The 18,548-nt window shown below is 42.8% G+C and overlaps 1 protein-coding gene across 2 annotated transcripts in view; it reads left to right on the forward strand.

Annotated features, from left to right (window-relative positions):
* The window catches only part of NTAQ1 (N-terminal glutamine amidase 1), a 28,540-nt gene extending 10,577 nt beyond the window's left edge, over window positions 1-17,963 (forward strand). The window contains exon 6 of one of the 2 annotated variants that reach the window (XM_059995158.1): window positions 17,766-17,963. In XM_059995158.1, the coding sequence (XP_059851141.1) occupies window positions 17,766-17,800 (35 nt within the window). In that variant the 3' untranslated portion in view covers window positions 17,801-17,963. Of the gene's footprint in view, window positions 1-2,620; window positions 3,664-17,765 lie in introns of those variants that run through there. The other variant, XM_059995157.1, reaches the window with a different exon arrangement.
* The last annotated feature ends 585 nt before the right edge of the window (window positions 17,964-18,548 follow it).

The following is an 18,548-nucleotide window of genomic DNA, read 5'->3' on the forward strand; positions in this document are numbered from 1 at the left end:
TCGCTTGTTTTCTGCTTGCTGAGTTTCTGATCAAGGAGCATGCCGTTGTTCTTGTGTTTGCTTCTCTAAATGCAGTGTGCTCTGGCTGCTTTTTAAAGTTTTCTCTCTATCTCTCGATTTCAGGGATTTGGTTGTGATGGACTGTAGCATAGTTTGCTTTAGGCTTATTCAGCTTGAGGTTTGTTAAGATTCTTAGATTGCGGGATTTATAGTTTTCATCGAATTTGGAAACATTTGGCCAGTACCTCTTCAAATATTTTTTCTGACCTCTCCCCCTTTTTAAAAAAAATTCTTGTCCTTCCCCTACACGTATGTTAGATGGCTTGTTACTTCTCTTAGGTCAATGATGTTCATTTTTTTTCAGACTTTTTCTGTATGTGCTTCATTTTGAATAATTATTTTGTCTGTAAATTTATTGATCTTTTCTTCTTCATTAACTCATTTGCTGTTAACCCCATCCAGTGCTTTTTTTTTTTCATTGTACATATTTTATTTTTTCATCTCTAGACATTCCATTTGGGGCTGATTTAATATCTTCCATTTCCTTCTTTGTCATGCTCATGTTTTACTCTACCCTTTTGAGTATACAGAGCATGTTTATAATAGCTGGTCCTTGTCTGCTGATTCTGTTATCTCTGTCGTTTCTGTCTGTGAATGTTGATTGAGTTTTCTCCTGGCGTTGAGTCATATTTTCCTGTTTCTTTGTGTGATTCGTAATACTTGGTTGGGTGCCGGGCTTTGTGAATTTGAGGTACTTTTAAAAACAGTGTTGGATTTGGTTCTGTCATGCACTTAAATTCCTGGGGGTCAGCTGGATCCTTTCAGGGCTTGGTTTTAGGCTTTTTTAGTGCAGGTTTGAAGCAGCCTTTCACCCAGGGCTAATTTAGCCCCACTGCTTTGGTGTGACCCTTCTGAGGATTCTACCAAATGCCCAGGTGTTATGAGTTCTCTCTACCCTGGCTGGTGGGGACCATGGAAGTTCTGGGAGTTATTAGACTGACTGCTTTACGGTACTTCTTTCCTGGCCTTATGAGATTAGTCCTTAACCAAAGACTTAGAGGTAGAGGAGTGAGTTCCCTCTGCAGAAATCCGGAACACTCTCTGCGTAGTCCTCTCCTCTCCCACACTATGTTCCTCACATGTAGCTGCCAGGCCCTCCTGAACTGAGAGCTCTGTCTTCCCATTGGCGGGAAAAACTCCCATGCTGTTTGTGTCCCTGCCTCCGTGCTGTGGTCTGGAAACAGCCCTCCGGGCAGTGAGCTGGAGGGATCCTACAGCTCCTGCCCTTGTTTCTCTTTTCTTAGCAGTCAGTTGTGTGTTGCCCATTGTCTGGTGTCTGGAAACAGTTGCTAAATATATTTTGTCCACTTTTCTGGCAGTTTATGGTGAAGTGCAGTTCCCATAACAGTTCTTTGATGAGTAGAAGCATCCCTGTATACACTTAAAAATTTGTAGTATGGAAAATTTTAATCATATACAAAACTAGGCAGAACAGTAGACTTTCAGCAGTTATCAGCTCATGGCTGATATCCCATCCACTTATATCCCATCTACTTTCCCCCTTCTTGTATTATGTTGAAGCAAATTCCAGATATTATATCCTTTCAACTCTAAATATTTCAGTATGGATCTCTAAAATATAAGGATTAATTTAAAAAATACGTGACCACAATGCCATTATTACATCTAAAAAAATTAACAATAATTCTTTAAAATCAACATATATCTCTGTAGTCAGTGTTGAGATTATCACAGTTATCTCATGAAGTCATAATCTTTTTTCATGTAGTTTGTTCATGTGAATCAAGGTCCAGATAAAGCCCCCCCGTCGTGCTTGGTTGGTATGTGTCTCTTTAGGGTCTTTTTTAATATGTAGAGATTCCTAGTCCCACTCTTTTTTTTTTTTCCTTGTAATTTATTTGTTGAAGAAATGAATCTGGGAGAAATGGTCTGGATTTTGCTGATTGTATCCTTTTGTATCCTCTGTATTTCCTGTAAATTGGCAGCTGTATCCAGTAAACTGGCAGTTTGCTTATTTAGGCATTTTTTCATTTAACTTTTTATTTTGGAATAACTTTAGATTGCTAGGGAATTGGTTGAAACAGTACAGAGAGCTCCTATATACCCCTTACTCAGATTCCAGGGGGATCTGAGAAAAACCATAGTGTAATTATCTAAATCAAGAAAATAATAAATCAGTAGGAAAATATTGACACAGTACTGTTAACGTATAGACCTTACTTAAATTTTGTAACTTTTCCTCCTATTTCTGTTTTCTGGTCCAGAATCTAACTCAGGATATTACATGTAGTTGTCATGTCTCCTCATCTCATTCTCTTTCAGTCTGTGACAATTTTTTTTTTTTCTTCCTTACAACTTTTACCCTTTTGAAGGGTACTGGTCATTGACTATGAATAGTGTCCCTCAGTTTGGGTTTGTGTGATGTTTTGTCATGATTAGATTGATGTCATACATTTGAGACAAGAATACCAGAGAAGTGATATTGACCCCTTATGAAACATTGGAATAATTTTCCCTACTTTTGGTCTTCTGGGTTGTTTTATTGCTGTTAAGCCAGAATTGTGCTTTCAGTGGACATTTCTTTCATGTATTTTTGTAGATTCCAAAATGAACCTGAATGATTTTATCAGTATGGATCCTGAGGTGGGATGGGGAGCCGTCTACTCACTGTCTGAATTTGTACATCGGTTTGGCAGTCAGAACTACTGAACTTGACCTCTGGATGTAGTGCCATGGAGAAATTCTAGGACGTGAACAATCCACCCCTTCATCTGAGACAGCAAATGTTATGATGGTACATTTGGCTTGGAATTATGCTTTCCTCTTTTAATTCAATTGAGTTGAAGCATAAGTGAACAAAAGAATAGATAGAAAATTTTTTTTTGGTATGTCAGGTTGAAACTTGATGTAGTTGCTCAGATATTCCTACTGCTCCTTTGTTAAAAAATGTGAAGACTTATGCCAGTAATTGCTTTTGTTATGATAAATGTGTGGACTTTGTGTCTGTTTTGGATGGTTCATGTCTCTCCAGCTATACTGTAAGCTCCTTGAGGGTAGGGCTGTAGCCCGTTGCTCTGTGAATCTCTAATGCCCATAAAAGGTGCCCGTAAAATGTTTGCTAGTGACTGTGCTGCTGCCTGAAGAGGGCTGACGTTGTGAGCCCAATCAGCAATAAGTATTAGTCTTTCTGGACCATTCATTCTGTTCTTAGCAAAGATTGCAGCCCTCTCAGGCTTAAGTGTTGCTTGGCCTATTTATATATGTTTTTAAATAAAATTGACCTAAATTAATTTTGTTTTGAAGATTTTGTGTCCCTCTTTGATAATCTGGGATACCCAAGAATGTCTCAATTATAGATGGGAACCATTGCTTTAAAATACTTTGATCAGTCTTCCTTCCTGAAGATGTTTTGGAAATTTGGCTTTCATCATATAATTCCAGATAAAAGATGTTTGGCATTAAACCAGCATATAGCACTAGCTCTCATTCACGTCCTCCATGGTTCTGTTGTAAAAATGAGCAGGTTTCTTATAACAGGGCTGTGCAAACTTTTGCTCTTAGATGAGTCTTCTGCTTACTCCGGAACTTCCATTCAAATCCTCTGCCTTGTGCTCTGGAGGGACACCTGCAATCATTTCCTCAGGAGTCAGTCAGTTAGTCAGTCTAAGGAAAGACCATATATCCATTTGGCTCGGCTGACCTGGAAGATGCTGGGAGAAAGTGAATCAACTTTGGTAAGAGGAATACAAATACAACCTAAATTATTTTTATAATTTAGAGTTAAATACAGACCCTAAACTTAGATAACTTTGTTGAGTTTTAGATGGTCATTTAAAAAGTATGTGACTACACTAAAGAAGATAGATTTTGGCAGGTTGTACCACAGAAATACTTTGCCCTGAGCAAAAGGAATTCAGAGACCCCAAAGGATTGTGATCTGATTTACAAATTGCATTTTTTGGAGCTTTGTTTTTGTTTTTTTTCCCCTGCCAATTTATGAGCAGTTCCCAATCTGGTATTCAAAATTATGTCTAGTGCAGACCAGTCAGACAATCTTGTGTGTGTAAGTTTGAACTTTCCAGCCACCTTGCCTTGAAATTGAAAACCCCCTGCTTCTAACCAGTGTGATGAGCAAGGTTTATAGTTATGTTAACATATCCAGTGGCTGTTGTCATGACTTGTTAGAAGCAATAGAGGACATCTGTTATTTCTACCTACCACTCCTACAGTACCCTTTGGGGAACTCTTCTTTGTGTAGGTCATATATTGTATATAGTCCTAGTGGCCCATAAATAGAGGCATGTAGCCTAAACCGGGCCAGGCTTAGACCCCACCCCTGGACAAGTCTAGGAATAGCCTGTCACAGTGTTCTCTGGAATTGCTGTATTGACATTAAGAGAGGATAATTCTCTGTCCATCAAGACTGCTGGGCTAGGGCCACTGGGAGTTTGGGGCTGCTGGTGGGTATCTTGACTGCCACAGAAGAAAGGCCTGCTTGCATAATGCACCCGAGCAGAGCGGGAGCCCCAAGGACATTTCTGAGAGCCTGGATCTTTCTTTGCTTCAAACCAACCCCAATTTCGAACTTGCCAGTTATACAAACCAGTGGGTTCCTTTTTCTCTTCAGTTTGTGTGAGTTGGATCGCTGTCATTTTTAACTGAAATGTAAGCTCCCTTGCAAGATTTTTCATCAGAATTGTTGATTTTATCAGGAACTGTTTCTTTTGTCTCTCTGTGCTTAATTTTTCTCTGAGGTCAGGTTTGCCTCTCTTTATACTCAGTATGTGTGAGAGAACTGAATAAATACTGATAAATGCTGTTTGGAAAGAGGAACTTTCAAGAAAAGCAGGGGACTAAAATAGAATTTGTAGTTGACTATGAAAATAAGAGAAATAAGGTATCTCTGAGAATCTGACGGGAAAGCAAATACACAATATAAAATGGCTCCCAGGTCAATAGAACTGACCGTACCTGATTGTGGGTATTACCGTGGCTTTTACAAGTGATTGTGTCTTTCAGAGGAAGGGTTTGTTAGCAGTGGAAGTAAAGACAAATGCTTTTTTGTGTGTGGTTTTTCTCAGTTTAATTTTTAATTATTTAAAAATAGATGGCACATGCATATTGTACAAACGCAAAAGATATAAAAAGGTATATAGTGAAAAGTACTCTTTCCTCCCGTTCTTACCTTCAGTTTTCTGATTTCCCTACCCAGAAACCTGTTTTCAGTTTCTTTTCTATCCTTACAGGAATTTTTTTATGCCCATGGAAGCATATAGCATTATGTATGTATTAAATTCTGGGGGTTTTTTCTTCCCACAAATGGTAACATTCTAAAAGTATTGTTCTGCATTTTACTTTTTTTTTTTTTTTAAATTTATTTATTTTTGACCGTGTTGGGTCTTCATTTCTGTGCAAGGGCTTTCTCTAGTTGCAGCGAGCGGGGGCCACTCTTCATCGCGGTGCGCGGGCCTCTCACTGTGGCGGCCTCTCTTGTTGCAGAGCACAAGCTCCAGACACGCAGGCTCAGTAGTTGTGGCTCACAGGCCTAGTTGCTCCGTGGTATGTGGGATCTTCCCAGACCAGGGCTCGAACCCGTGTCCCCTGCATTGGCAGGCAGATTCTCAACCACTGCGCCACCAGGGAAGCCCCTGCATTTTACTTTTTAAAGTTAATATATTTGGATATTTTCCAATCAGTACATGTTGAATTTCCTCTCTCCTTTTAAGGGGGGATACACTGTAGTTTGTGGTGTGCATGGTCCATAATTGAGCAGTCCTGAAGTTGTTGTAGTCTTTTGGTATGACCCCCCCCCCAAAAAAAAAGGTTCCAGGAGTATTTTTGGCCATGTGTCTTTATAGCAATTTCTGAGATAAATTTTGGAGGTGTAGACTGCTAATTGTCTCACCGAATCCATTCTCCTTTTTTTTCTAGAAAAAGGGATACAAATGTTTTCTATAAAGGGCCAAACAGTAAATATTTTAGGCTTTGCAGGCTATAAGGTCTCTGCTGTAGCTGCTCAACTTGGACCTTGTAGCTGGTAAGCAGCCATGGACGATATGTAAATGAATGGATGCAGCTGGGCTCCAGGAAAACTTTGATGTGGGGGCTTGATGATTTGACCCCTGGGCTACAGTTTGCTGTCCCTTGTTTCAGAGTCACAGAGGTGCAGCTGGCCTTGTGGCTGCTCTGCCAGGGACTACATTTCCCAGTGTCCTTTGCAGCTAGGTATAGCCATGTGACCAGGTTCTCACCGTAGGAATGTAAGGGGAGGGGTGTGTGTCACTTACAGGGCTGACTTGTGGGACGTTGCCCACCCACTCCTTCACATCTCTCCCCCCTTTCCTGCTGGGTGGTATGATGGTGACTAGAATGACCTTTGGAAGCCACCCACTGAAGATGGCAGAGCCACCATCAACCTGGGTTCCTGAATGACCCCATGGAGCCGAGCTGCAGGCCTGCCTGAAAAGCATATTGTAGAACTGTTCCATAAGAGACACACTTGTGTATTTTTTTTTAAGTCACAGAGCCATTGGTGAGTCTTTAGCCCTCCCCAGTTAATACAGTGCCCATTCAGGACTTGTCACAGGGTATTTCCACTGGGTTGGAAATGAGACTTTGTGATGTTCCATGTGGAGTTGATCCGCGGTGTTTTCGTGCAAGCTGCCCCTTAAGTGTCCTGGAGTGTTTGTGGGATTATTGCCCTTTGCAGAATGTTCAGGAACACCGAATGCAGATATCCATCCATACCTCTTATTTTGCATGAGGTTCGAGAGCCTTGTGGGAAAGAAGCCAAATGAATCCTGTCCTCATTTACAGTTCAGACATGTGTGGGCCTGTCTGATGGACTAGGGGTCCTCAGAGCTATCCTAGCTAGAGGAGAGGAAAACAGATTCCTGAGGGAAAATCACTCTTAAGTGAGGAAGACACCTGGCTGAGTGGACCAGACCTGGCAACGAGGCCTGGTGGTTAGAGGGACCACTGGTGGAAGGTACAGTGTGAGGTGTGCTTCCTCATTGCTCACCCTTCGTGCGGTGCACCCCTTTACTTGCTCTCTCACCCTCTTGAAAGCCCTGTCCTCTGGGAATGAAGGGAAAGAACTGTGTCACTAGGGGCCCAACACGGCTCTATGGGAACCTTGCAAGTAGCTGGTCTTGGGCATCAAAGGAGAACAGTGGAGGCCAGTGGCCTGAGAGGTTGGAATTCTGGTGGTTGAGTGGTTGGCTCAGAGCAATGGAGCAGAAGCATGATAAAGCCTGAAGGCTGTGGCTCTGATTTTCTGTGAATCCCCATTTCATCAGGACTGTTTTTTGGTTGCTGTTCAATTCAAATAAACACTTATTGAGCCTATGTTAAATGGGGGCATGGTTAAGAGAGGCACCTCTTCTGTCTGTGTACAATTCCTGCCACTCTGTTTATCCTCATATGTCTCACTATTCTTGTACAGTTATTCAAACTCCTATAATGGAATGGTAACCTTGTTCAGAAGCTCAGAATCTTCTTAGAAAGTTGTTAGTAGAGTGATGGTCACAGCTAGTGGAGAATCTGCTTCATTTTCTGAAAAAAACAAAACACTGAGCTGGACTTGTTGCTTCCCATGAAGATGCTGGGCTCATCTGGGGCTTCAGTCATAGGCTCTTTAGAAAAACCAGCAATGACGTCTTCTTTACTCCGCAGTTCTTTACTCCAATCTTTACTCCAAAAGTTCTCTGTGGGAAGAGAGTGATAATCAGCGGTGGCCTCAGTGACTTCTTCCTCAGAGCTCAGGGTGTGTAATTTCACCTCAGTAGATAAAGCGAAAGTCTGCACATGCTCCAAATACAAGTCAGTGGTAGTTTCTTCATCTTCAGTGAAGCCTGCCTTGATCAGTGGTCAAGGCTGGTCGGTCAGTGGTCGACTCTAGGTGTGTGATGAATTCCGGGAGTCGTGTGGGGTTGGGCACAGCCAGGGTGAACCCGGCAGAGGGGAGGAGGGCCTTCCTGAGAAGGATGCTGATGCCAGCGGGGAGCACGGGGGCTTGTGAAGGCGAGGAGACTGAGCGTGTCTCCATCTCATCAGGACTTCGAAGTAGAAAATGACCTTATATAGGGTTCACAAGCTAGTGGGGGGCTTGCGTACACTCAGTTTATAATAGCAAGCACCCCTGACAATTCATAGAAGTTCTTGGTGAAGAATGCTTATTAAAAAGCTGGACTTAATTTTGGTGAATATGTGCTTAAATCATGAAGAGTTGGGATTACTGTAAAAGTGAAAAGTTTGTACTCACTGGTGGTTGGAAGCCTGGGACATACCAGGTACTTACCATTCGGGGAAGGGGAAGTCATAGTCATTTGCCTTGAATATATTTGGAGAACAGAGTTAGAAGTTACAGGCAGGTTCCCTCCCTCCCTCCCTCCCTCTGTCCACCCACCCAGCATGTATTACATGCCTGCTATTTGCAAAGTTAGGCCCTGATGAATGAGGCAGAACTGTCCTAAGAGGAGACATGCAGAGTGCTCTGGTTCAAGGGACAGAACCTCTGTCCTTTATTAGTATGTCTTTTATTACCTCACTTTCATTAGCATGTAAAGCAGAGGGCCAGCCTTTGAGGAGCCTGTTGTATAGAAATCTTTTGGTAAAGACTTGGTACTTAAAGATTGCACTTTGAACAAATGTATAAACCAAAATGAAGGACTTTTCTGTAATTATTTAAAAGGATCTTGAAGGAAGAAGTGATTATTCCAGTACAGAACCAGAAAATTTGGGAACACATGAGCATCCCTAGGACCAGGAAGACAAATCCAGCCTGAACCAGAATTATTCACTTAGTTCCCCTAGTTAGGGGTTACCATCAGCTCTTCAGTGAGCAAGAGCTGGAGACTTATGTTGGCACTATTGCCTCTTCTGTGTAGTAGTTAGTTGTAGGTGTATATCAGTAATATATAGTTGAGTCTATAGTACTCATTCTGGAGGCTAGTGACAGTTTCTCTGAGCAAGTCCTTTTGCCACCTTCATAGGACACTGAGTGAAAGAAGCTGTCTAGTTATAACTGCAGTGAGGTGTTCAGGCTGAGTGCTGTAAATATTATAGACCAGCTTCTGATACTCAGTGTGGGCAAAAGGTGCTAAGTAGTCCCCCATACTGCATTATCTTTCAGCATGTGGCACACAGTAGATGCTCAATAAACATTTGCTACATGAACGAATATATATTTATGAGGTTCTCTCAGTGTGTTTCCATTAGCGCTGCTAGTTATAAAATCGATGAAATGATGTGTAGTTGTGCACATAGAACAGCTGCAGTCAGTCGATTAGGTTGAATTTGGTTGTGAGACAACTATTACCACCGTTTTTTCACTTGGCAGAGAAATGACAGAAATGCGCTGTGGGAGGGCTTCTCTCTCAGCCTATTCTTTTGCCCTTTGTCCCACTGTGCTCCCTCCCAATCCTGTTTGGACATTATTTGTGCCGTTTCTAAGAAGAGGATTCAGAAGTGTCCCAACTAATGAGAACATTTTGTCAGGGTATCTACTTCCCTGTGGGCCATGACTGAAGAAACAGAGGGAAGGAACGATACACCATACCCCTGTATTTCACCATGGTGAACTGCAGAGTAAATTTAGCCCCTTGTAATATAGCAAGGGTGCTATGGCTTGAATATTTGTATCCCCCCACCCCACTCCCCGAATTCATATGGTGTAATCCTAACCCCCAGAGGTGGTGGTATTAGGAGGTGGTGTGTGTGTGTGTGTGTGTGTGTGTGTGTGTGTGTGTGTGTGTGTGTGTGTGTGTGTGTGTGTGTGTGTGATTAGATTAGATTAGATTAGGAGGGTGGGGCCCTCATGAATGGGGTTAGTGGTGCTAGAAAAGAGATCCCCCGAAGCTCCTTCTGCTCTGTGAGGACACAACAAGAAGTCTGCGACCTGTGATTTTACCCAACCATGCTGGCACCCTGATTGGACTTGCAGCCTCCAGAACTGTGAGCAATAAATTTCTGTTGCTTATAAGCTACCCAGTCTGTGGTATTTTGTTATAGCAGCCCAAATGGACTAAGACAAAGGGTTCCTAACCTGGAGTCCTAACACACATTGAGTGTATATATGAGTATATTTTCCTGGAGAGAGGACACATAGCTTGTATTACCTATTTATTCATTTAACAATATTTATTATTATTTTTATCTATTGAGGGCCTACTCTATAACCTTAGGCTCCAGGTTAGATGCTGGTAACTGAAACCAGAATAGCTTTTGCTCTCTTGTAGCTTATAGGCTGATGATGGAGACTGACATCAATCAAAGAATCACACACAGATGGCTGTACAATTGCAACTGTGAAAGTGCTGTCAAGGAATGGTACCAGTTCTATGAGAACATGTAATGGGGGAAATTAGCTGGTTAAAGGGGGTTGGGAGGCTTCTTGAGGAAGTGTTTTATCCTTTCAAACAAATAGCTCCTACTAGGTGGCAAGCACTGTTCCTGCCCTGGTGATTGAGCAGTGAAGAAAACAAGCCCCTGCACTCATAGAGCTCACATTCTGGTGGAGAAGACAGACAATGGACACATACTGTGTGTGGAAGAATGGTTGCTGTTTACCGAATTGGAGAAGATGGTGGGTGGACCGCTTCTGGGGAGGAAGGTCAGGAGTTTTATTTTGGACAATCTTAAATTTGAGATGCCAGTTCGATGTCTAAGAGGAGATGTCAGATAGGAGTTGGATAAAGGAGACTGGGATTCAGGGCAGATGTTCAGGCTGGGAGTATGAAATGGGGAGACCTCAGTTAATAGACGGTATTTAAAGGCACAGGACTCAGAAGATCACTGAGAGAATGAGTGTAGACAGAAAAGAAGTAGGGGGACATAGCCCTGGGAGCTTTTACATTTAGAGGTCAGGAGATGAAGGGACACCAGAAGGAGGACAGAGGGAGGGGTTGGTCAGGGAGGGAAGAGAAGACAAGGAAAGCTCAGAGAAGAAAGTGATTCAGCAGGGACAGAGGGCTCTGACACATCAGATGTTGATGATCAGTTGAGTAAGCTGAGGACTGAGATGACCGTTGGCTTCGGCAATGTCTTCAGAGCAAGTTCAGAGGAGTGATGGGGATGAAAGCCTACTTGGAATGGTTCAGGAGGGAAAGGGAAGAAGGAGGCAGAGTGGTATGGTAAAAGGAACAGAGAAGTGGGGCAGTACTGGAGGGGGACATGGGTCAAGGGGGACAGCTCTGAACCTGGCCGTCACCCAGTTCTGCCTTTATAATGAACAAATTTACCATTTCTAGCCCTCCAGAGAGACTTCTAGGGACATCAGAGACCTGTCCTCTAGGCCTGTTGTTCTCATGCAGGGCAAACACTGCTCTGTTCTTGACTAGATCCATCCCTTGGTTCATGCAGCCTTCCTCAGCATTAAGATGGAGGAAAGAAAGCTGGATACCCCCAGAGGTATAGTCATCTCTTGGTACCTGTGGGGGATTGTTTCCAGGATCCCCCACGGATACCACGCTCCATGGTTGCTCCCTCATGTAAAATGGCACAATACAGTCGGCCCTCCATGGGTTCCACATCAGTGGACTCAACCAACCGTGGGTGGAAAGCTGCAGATTGAAATCCACAAATGCGGAACCTGTGGATAGCGGGCCGGCTGTATTTCATCAATGCAATTCCTATCAAATTACCAATGGCATTCTTCACAGAACTAAAACCAAAAAAAATCTTAAAATTTGTATGGAGACATAGAAGACCCTGAATAGCCAAAGCAATCTTGAGGGGAAAAAATGGAGCTGGAGGGATCAGGCTCCATTACTTCAGACTGTACTACAGAGCTACCGTAATCAAGACAGTATGGTACTGGCACAAAAACAGAAATATAGATCAATGGAACAAGATAGAAAGCCCAGAGATAAACCCACGCACCTGTGGTCAACTAATCTATGACAAAGGAGGCAAGAATATACAATGGAGAAAAGACAGCCTCTTCAATAAGTGGTGCTGGGAAAACTGGACAGCTACATGTAAAAGAATGAAATTAGAACACTCCCTAACACCATACACAAAAATAAACTCAAAATGGATTAAAGACCTAAATGTAAGGCCAGACACTATCAAACTCTTAGAGGAAAACAGGAAGAACCCTCTCTGACATAAATTACAGCGAGATCTTTTTTGACCCATCTTCTAGAGTAATGGAAATAAAAATAAGCAAATGGGACCTAATGAAACTTAAAAGCTTTTCCACAGCAAAGGAAACCATAAGATGAAAAGACAACCCTCAGAATGGGAGAAAATATTTGTGAATGAATCAACGGACAAAGGATTAATCTCCAAAATTTACAAGCAGCTCATGCAGCTCAATATCAAAAAAACAACCCAATCCAAAAATGGGCAGAAGACCTAAATAGACATTTCTCCAAAGAAGATATACAGGTGGCCAACAAACGCATGAAAGGATGCTCAACATCACTAATCATTAGAGAAATGCAAATCAAAACTACAATGAGATATCACCTCACACTGGTCAGAATGGCCATCATCAAAAAATCTACAAACAGCAAATGCTGGAGAGGGTGTGGAGAAAAGGGAACCCTCTTGCACTGTTGGTGGGAATGTAAATTGATACAGCTACTAGGGAGAACAGTATGGAGGTTCCTTAAAACACTAAAAATAGAATTACCATATGACCCAGCAATCCCACTACTGGGCATATATCCAGAGAAAACCATAACTTAAAAAGACACATGTGGGCTTCCCTGGTGGCGCAGTGGTTGAGAGTCTGCCTGCTGATGAAGGGACACGGGTTCGTGCCCCGGTCTGGGAAGATGCTGCGTGCCGTGGAGTGGCTGGGCCCGTGAGCCATGGCCGCTGAGCCTGCGCATCTGGAGCCTGTGCTCCACAACGGGAGAGGCCACAACAGTGAGAGGCCCGTGTACCAAAAAAAAAAAGACATGCACCCCAGTGTTCATTGCAGCACTATTTACGATAGCCATGTCATGGAAGCAACCTAAATGCCCATTGACAGGCAAATGGATAAAGAAGATGTGGTACATATATACAATGGAATATTACTCAGCCATAAAAAGTGGGTCATTTGTAGAGACACAGATGAACCTAGAGGCTGTCATACAGAGTGAAGTAAGTCAGAGAAAAACATATCGTCTATTAACGCATATATGTGGAATTTAGAAAAATGGTACAGGTGAACCTGTTTGCAAGGCAGAAATAGAGACACAGATGTAGAGAACAAATGCATGGACACCAAGGGCGGAAAAGGTAGCGGGATGAATTGGGAGATTGGGATTGACATATATACACTAGTATGAATAAAATAGATGACTAATGAGAATCTGCTGTATAGCACAGGGAACTCCACTTCGCTGTATGGTGGAAACTAACACAACATTGTAAAACAACTATACCCCAATTAAAAAAATAAATAAAAATAAGGAAAAAAAAAAGTGCACAGATGTGGAACCGGTGGAGAGCGGGCCGGCTGTGTTTCATCCGGGTCGTGGAGAAGCCTTGCCACCACCACTCATAGGTTCCCTCCTTTTTTCCTTGTCCCCTTCCCACCTTTCAGTGTTTTTTGCACAAAGCAGCCAGAGTGATCTTTTAAAAATATAAACCAGATCATCTCACTTCCCTTCTTTAAAACCACCAGCATCACCACTTCACACTGGCTTCAACATGTACTTAAGGTAAAATCCACTGTTCTTACTCTGGCCCGCAAGGCCCTGCGGGGTCTGATTGGCTGCCTCTGTGATTCCAGCTCCACCACTCCCAGCCATTCCCCGTCCTGCCTCCCCTGTGACGTTTCTGTCTCCGAGCAGGATGAACTCATTCCTTCCTTAGGGACCTCACATTCCATTTGCTCTGATTTGACCCTTTCGCCCCGTATTTTCTCTTGGCTGTTAGCTCCCTGACAGGTCAACTAATCCTTCCCTGGTCATGTGTCGGAAGCTGCCTGCCCCAGTCAGCGTCAGGCTACTTCACCACTTTTTTCCTTCATAGCAATTATCACTATCTGAAATGATTTTGTGTATTTATTTGTGTAAAGTCTGTTTTCTATTTCTTTTCACTAGCCTGTGAGCTCTCTCTGCCTTGCCTAGTACAGTGTCTGCCACAGTGTAGGCACGCAACAAACGTGCCTCAAGTATTTAATGAAGGAACAATTCCTGTTACTGCAGGGGTCTGGAAGGTCAGGTCTCCTCCCATCCCCTGCAGGATCTCTGGGTAATGCTGGTAAAGTGCTGCTAAATTCTTGCTCTTTGCATTTTTCCCTTTGACTGGATTTTGTTCTTTTTTCAGATTATACTGTCCTTTTGCAAACAGTACTGTTTAGAAAAGGTATATAATTCTCGTTTAGGTTGTACTGTCCTTTTTCTTTAGCAGTCTCGCAAGCCTCCACTCTAAGCCTTACTATTCTTTCACCTTTTGGTCTAGAAAGCACATTACAGATGACTTCCAGAGATAGCAGAGATTATCACGAGTTGATTGAATCATTGTCACTGTCACATTCTTGGTGGGTTCCTCACTCTGGTCACCTGTTGCAAACATATATTGAAAGCACCTTGTCCTGTGTGTCTGGTCGTGACAGTTGGGGATCACATTACTTTTTCCTTCCTTCTAAGCTGACCACATAGCCTGGCATCAGAGAAGTAACTATTTCTTTCACCCTCTCAGTCCAAGGAGAGCATGGCTTTCACCATGAGCTACGGCAGGCGTCTGTTAGAGCCAGGCTTTTAATAACATCCATTTGTTATCAAGGGAGCAGTCGTAGCAGAATTTCACTTAGAGTCAGTAGGCAATCTTTCCTGTGGTTTCCATGGGGATCTGGTATTTTAGAGCCATTTCTGGGAAGAACATTGAAAAGAAATTGAGGGGCAAAATGTTAATAACATCACTGTTCTGGCACACACCGTTTCTAGAACCATGGGCAATGGATGAGTCACTTCCCACCCAAGGCCCACAGGGTGCAGAGCTGTGTGTGACCTCCTCAGGGCCAGGTGTGGAGGAGACCTAGTGCCTGCACTCAGAATACAGGAAAAATCAGATTTGAGTCCTTAGTCCCCATTGTAGCTGTGCTTTGTTAGTCACTTGCTGTGTGACCTTGAGGAAGTCACTTAACCTCTCTGGGCCTTCATTGCTTCACTTAAGAAAGAGTTATTTTGAGGCTCAGATGAGATTGTGTGTGTGTGTCTGAGAGAGAGAGAGGGAATTTTTCATAACTCTGAAAGGTAACGTGTTTTGAATAGCTAACACTTAACTGTGTGCCTAGTAGGTGCTAGATAGCCCTTCTAAGTCCTGTATGTGTATTAACCCATTTAATCCTTAAAACAACAATGTAAGGTAGATAACTGTTACTCTCCCCATGTTGCAGATAGGGAAACCAAAGCACAGTGAGTTAAAGTAACTTACCCAAAGCCACATAGCTAGTGAGTGGCAGAGGCAAGGTTTGAATCCAGATAATCCCACGTTAGGACCAGGCTGCCATCATCTTTATCCAGTTCCCAGTTCATCTCCACATTCTGTAAGCAAATTCCAGTTGCTAGAGAGGTGCTCTCTATCGTGGGGCAGGAATGGGGCATCCAGTTTCCCCGTGGCCTGGGCAAAGTGTCTTTCAAAGCTATCTACCTGAATTAACCAACTTTGTAGTTACTGCAAACAATGTTTATCAATTGATTTCAAACTTTTTTAGCTTAAGATTTGTTGGAGAGGTTGTTAAAAAAAAAAAAAAGGCAGATGCTCAGAACCCTCCCTGAGGGATGCTGATTCAGTAAGCATACCAGTCAGGCTTCAGTTGCAGGTAACAGAAGTCACTCTTGCTGCTTGAAGCCGAAAAGGATTTGATTCAAAGTCACAGAGAAGGGAAGCAAACATTTGGAGAGCAGGGTCATTGGGTGTAGCAGCCAGAGATGCTTCACTACTCTCCCTTGGTGCCTGGACCCATGAATTCTGGCAGCACCGTCATGGCTTACTGCATTCTTTAGGACAGGACCTCAGTATCACCAGGTGGTGTCTCCCAGCTGGTACTGTGCCTCAGCCTTCAATAGGTCATTTATTCTACCATCCAGAAGATCAGCTACTTCTGGGTTATGGGGAGCATTGTAAAACCAGAGAATCCTGGGGGCGCCACTTCATTGACTTACTTCTTTTGCTGTAAGTGGATTCGTGATTAGAAGTAATGTTGGCTTTGAGTAAGTCACTTTAACTCACTGTACTTATTTACATGAATCGCCAATGCCAAATTCCATTTCATAGCTTCCTATAATCTGACAGTGGTTGTATTTCCAGATAAACACTTTAGTTAATAGTCATCCTGCTTGTTCCTGATGCTGTTGAATGTCAAGAGAACTTACATATAACAGGGATTTTTATTTCAAAACTTGGAATGCAAGATGTACTTCTTAAATATCTTAGGCATTAGGCCTTTTTTTTTTAATTTAAAAAAAATTTTATTTTTGACTGTCTTGGGTCTTCGTTGCTGCCCGCGGGCCTTCTCTAGTTGCATCAAACGGGGGCTACTCTTCATTGAGGTGCGCAGGCTTCTCGTTGCTATGGCTTCTCTTGTGGAGCACAGGCTCCAGGTGTGAGGGCTTCAGTAGTTGTGGGTGGCGGGCTTTAGAGCACAGGCTCAGTAGTTCTGGCGCCCGGGCTGAGTTGCTCCGTGGCATGTGGGATCTTCCCAGACCAGGGCTCAAACCCATGTACCCTGCATCGTCAGGCAGATTCTTAACTACTGCGCCACCAGGGAAGCCCCGCATTAGGCATTTTTAAGTAAACAAAATTACAAAGAAGTGTTGCTGAACTTGATTACATAATTACCTCATTACGGGAAATAATTATTTTGGTCAGTTCTGAACAATATCAATCCTTACAGGAATTAAACCAGAATAAAGTATATACTTGGACTCTTTACTGAGTATTGAAGGAGAAGCCAGGGCTTGTTTTGTATGATTACCTCAGGGTGAAACAGAAAAGATATTTAGTGCATCCTTTAAAAAACAATGTCACTTTAAAGTGACCCTTTCGCTTTCCCATCCTCTTAGCTCTGTCAATTAAATGATGTTGCCACTTATTAAACTTCTAGGCATCTTGGAAATTTTCAAAAATAAAAAAATCAATTTGTTTCAAACTCTGTGGAAGGCAATCCAGATAATTTATTTGTAAAAAATGACCTATGCGCATACCTTTGGCTTAGTAATTCCCCTTCTAGGAATTTATCTTACAGATATACTGCACATATGTAAGATGATGGATAAACAAGGTTACTCAGTGTAACAACAAAACATTGGAAACCACCTACCGGCTCACCCACTGGGGACTGATGAAATGAGTTATGATATAGCTATGGAAGAAAGCATTATGAAGCTATGAAAACAAATGAGGAAGGTTATGTTTCTTATGCTGAGTAGTGGTGTTTTTATTCTTTATCTTAAGCTTATGTTATATTCTTTTGCATGTATTAGATATTTAGTAAAATTAAATTTAAAAAGCAAGTGAAAAAGTGCATTAAAAGAGAAAAAATATGTATTTGTGTGGAATATCTGAAAGAATATCCAACATCCAAAACAAACTGGTAATGTTAGTGGCCTCTGGACAGGAGAACTGGGTGGCTGGTGTCAGAGGAGGGAGGGAAACTTCATCGTATATCCCTTTGTGTTTTTAAGAGTCGTGAGTCCCGTGAATATATTACTCATTAAAAATAAAAAATGTATAAACCACACCTTCTCTCACTCAAACATTTACCCACATGACTTTTTTTTTTTAATAAACAAACACAGCTTTTAACAGGTACAGCCTCAGATGTTGTCTGTAGTGAAAGCTGCATTGACCAGCAGCACAAAAAACCGGGATGTGTGGCGCACACTTACAGAGATTGCTGGCAGTGTTCACGTGACGAGAGACTGAGGAACGAGGAAGAATTCCCCAAATTGTTTTTCTATTATACTGCTCTTAGCCTTTTGTCCAGCTGTTCTAACCTTTGATTTGGCTGCTGTGAATAAAGGTGAGACCTTTAAATGACTGGCTGACGAGCTGTTTGTGCACTGGTGAAGGGTGTTTCGGTGCCTTATATGGCTTTGAGCTGCAGTTTGGGTGCAGGAAGGCTCAGGAAGCATGAGCTCATGCAGAGAGAAAACCTTCTTAGTAGATGTCTCTAGATTTCTCTTAAGAATCTTAAAATTACCCCTTGCGGGAACCCATAGTGATAGCCAACATTTATTGGGCACTCATTTTGTAGCAGGCACTGGTCAAAGCTACTGATTGTGTATAAAATGATTAATCCTTGGACTTCTCTGGTGGCGCAGTGGTTAAGAATCCGCCTGCCAATGCAGGCGACATGGGTTTGAGCCCTGGTCTGGGAAGATCCCACATGCCGCGGAGCAACTAGGCCCGTGCGCCAGAACTACTGAGCCTGTGCTCTAGAGCCCGCGAGCCACAACTACTGAAGCCCGTGCACCTAGAGCCCGTGCTCCGCAACAAGAGAAGCCACCGCGATGAGAAGCCTGCGCGCCACAACAGTAACCCCCGCTCCCTGCAACTAGAGAAAGCCCGCGTGCAGCAAC

This window comes from Delphinus delphis, chromosome 17, assembly GCF_949987515.2.
Source record: "Delphinus delphis chromosome 17, mDelDel1.2, whole genome shotgun sequence".
Taxonomy (NCBI): Eukaryota; Metazoa; Chordata; class Mammalia; order Artiodactyla; family Delphinidae; genus Delphinus; species Delphinus delphis.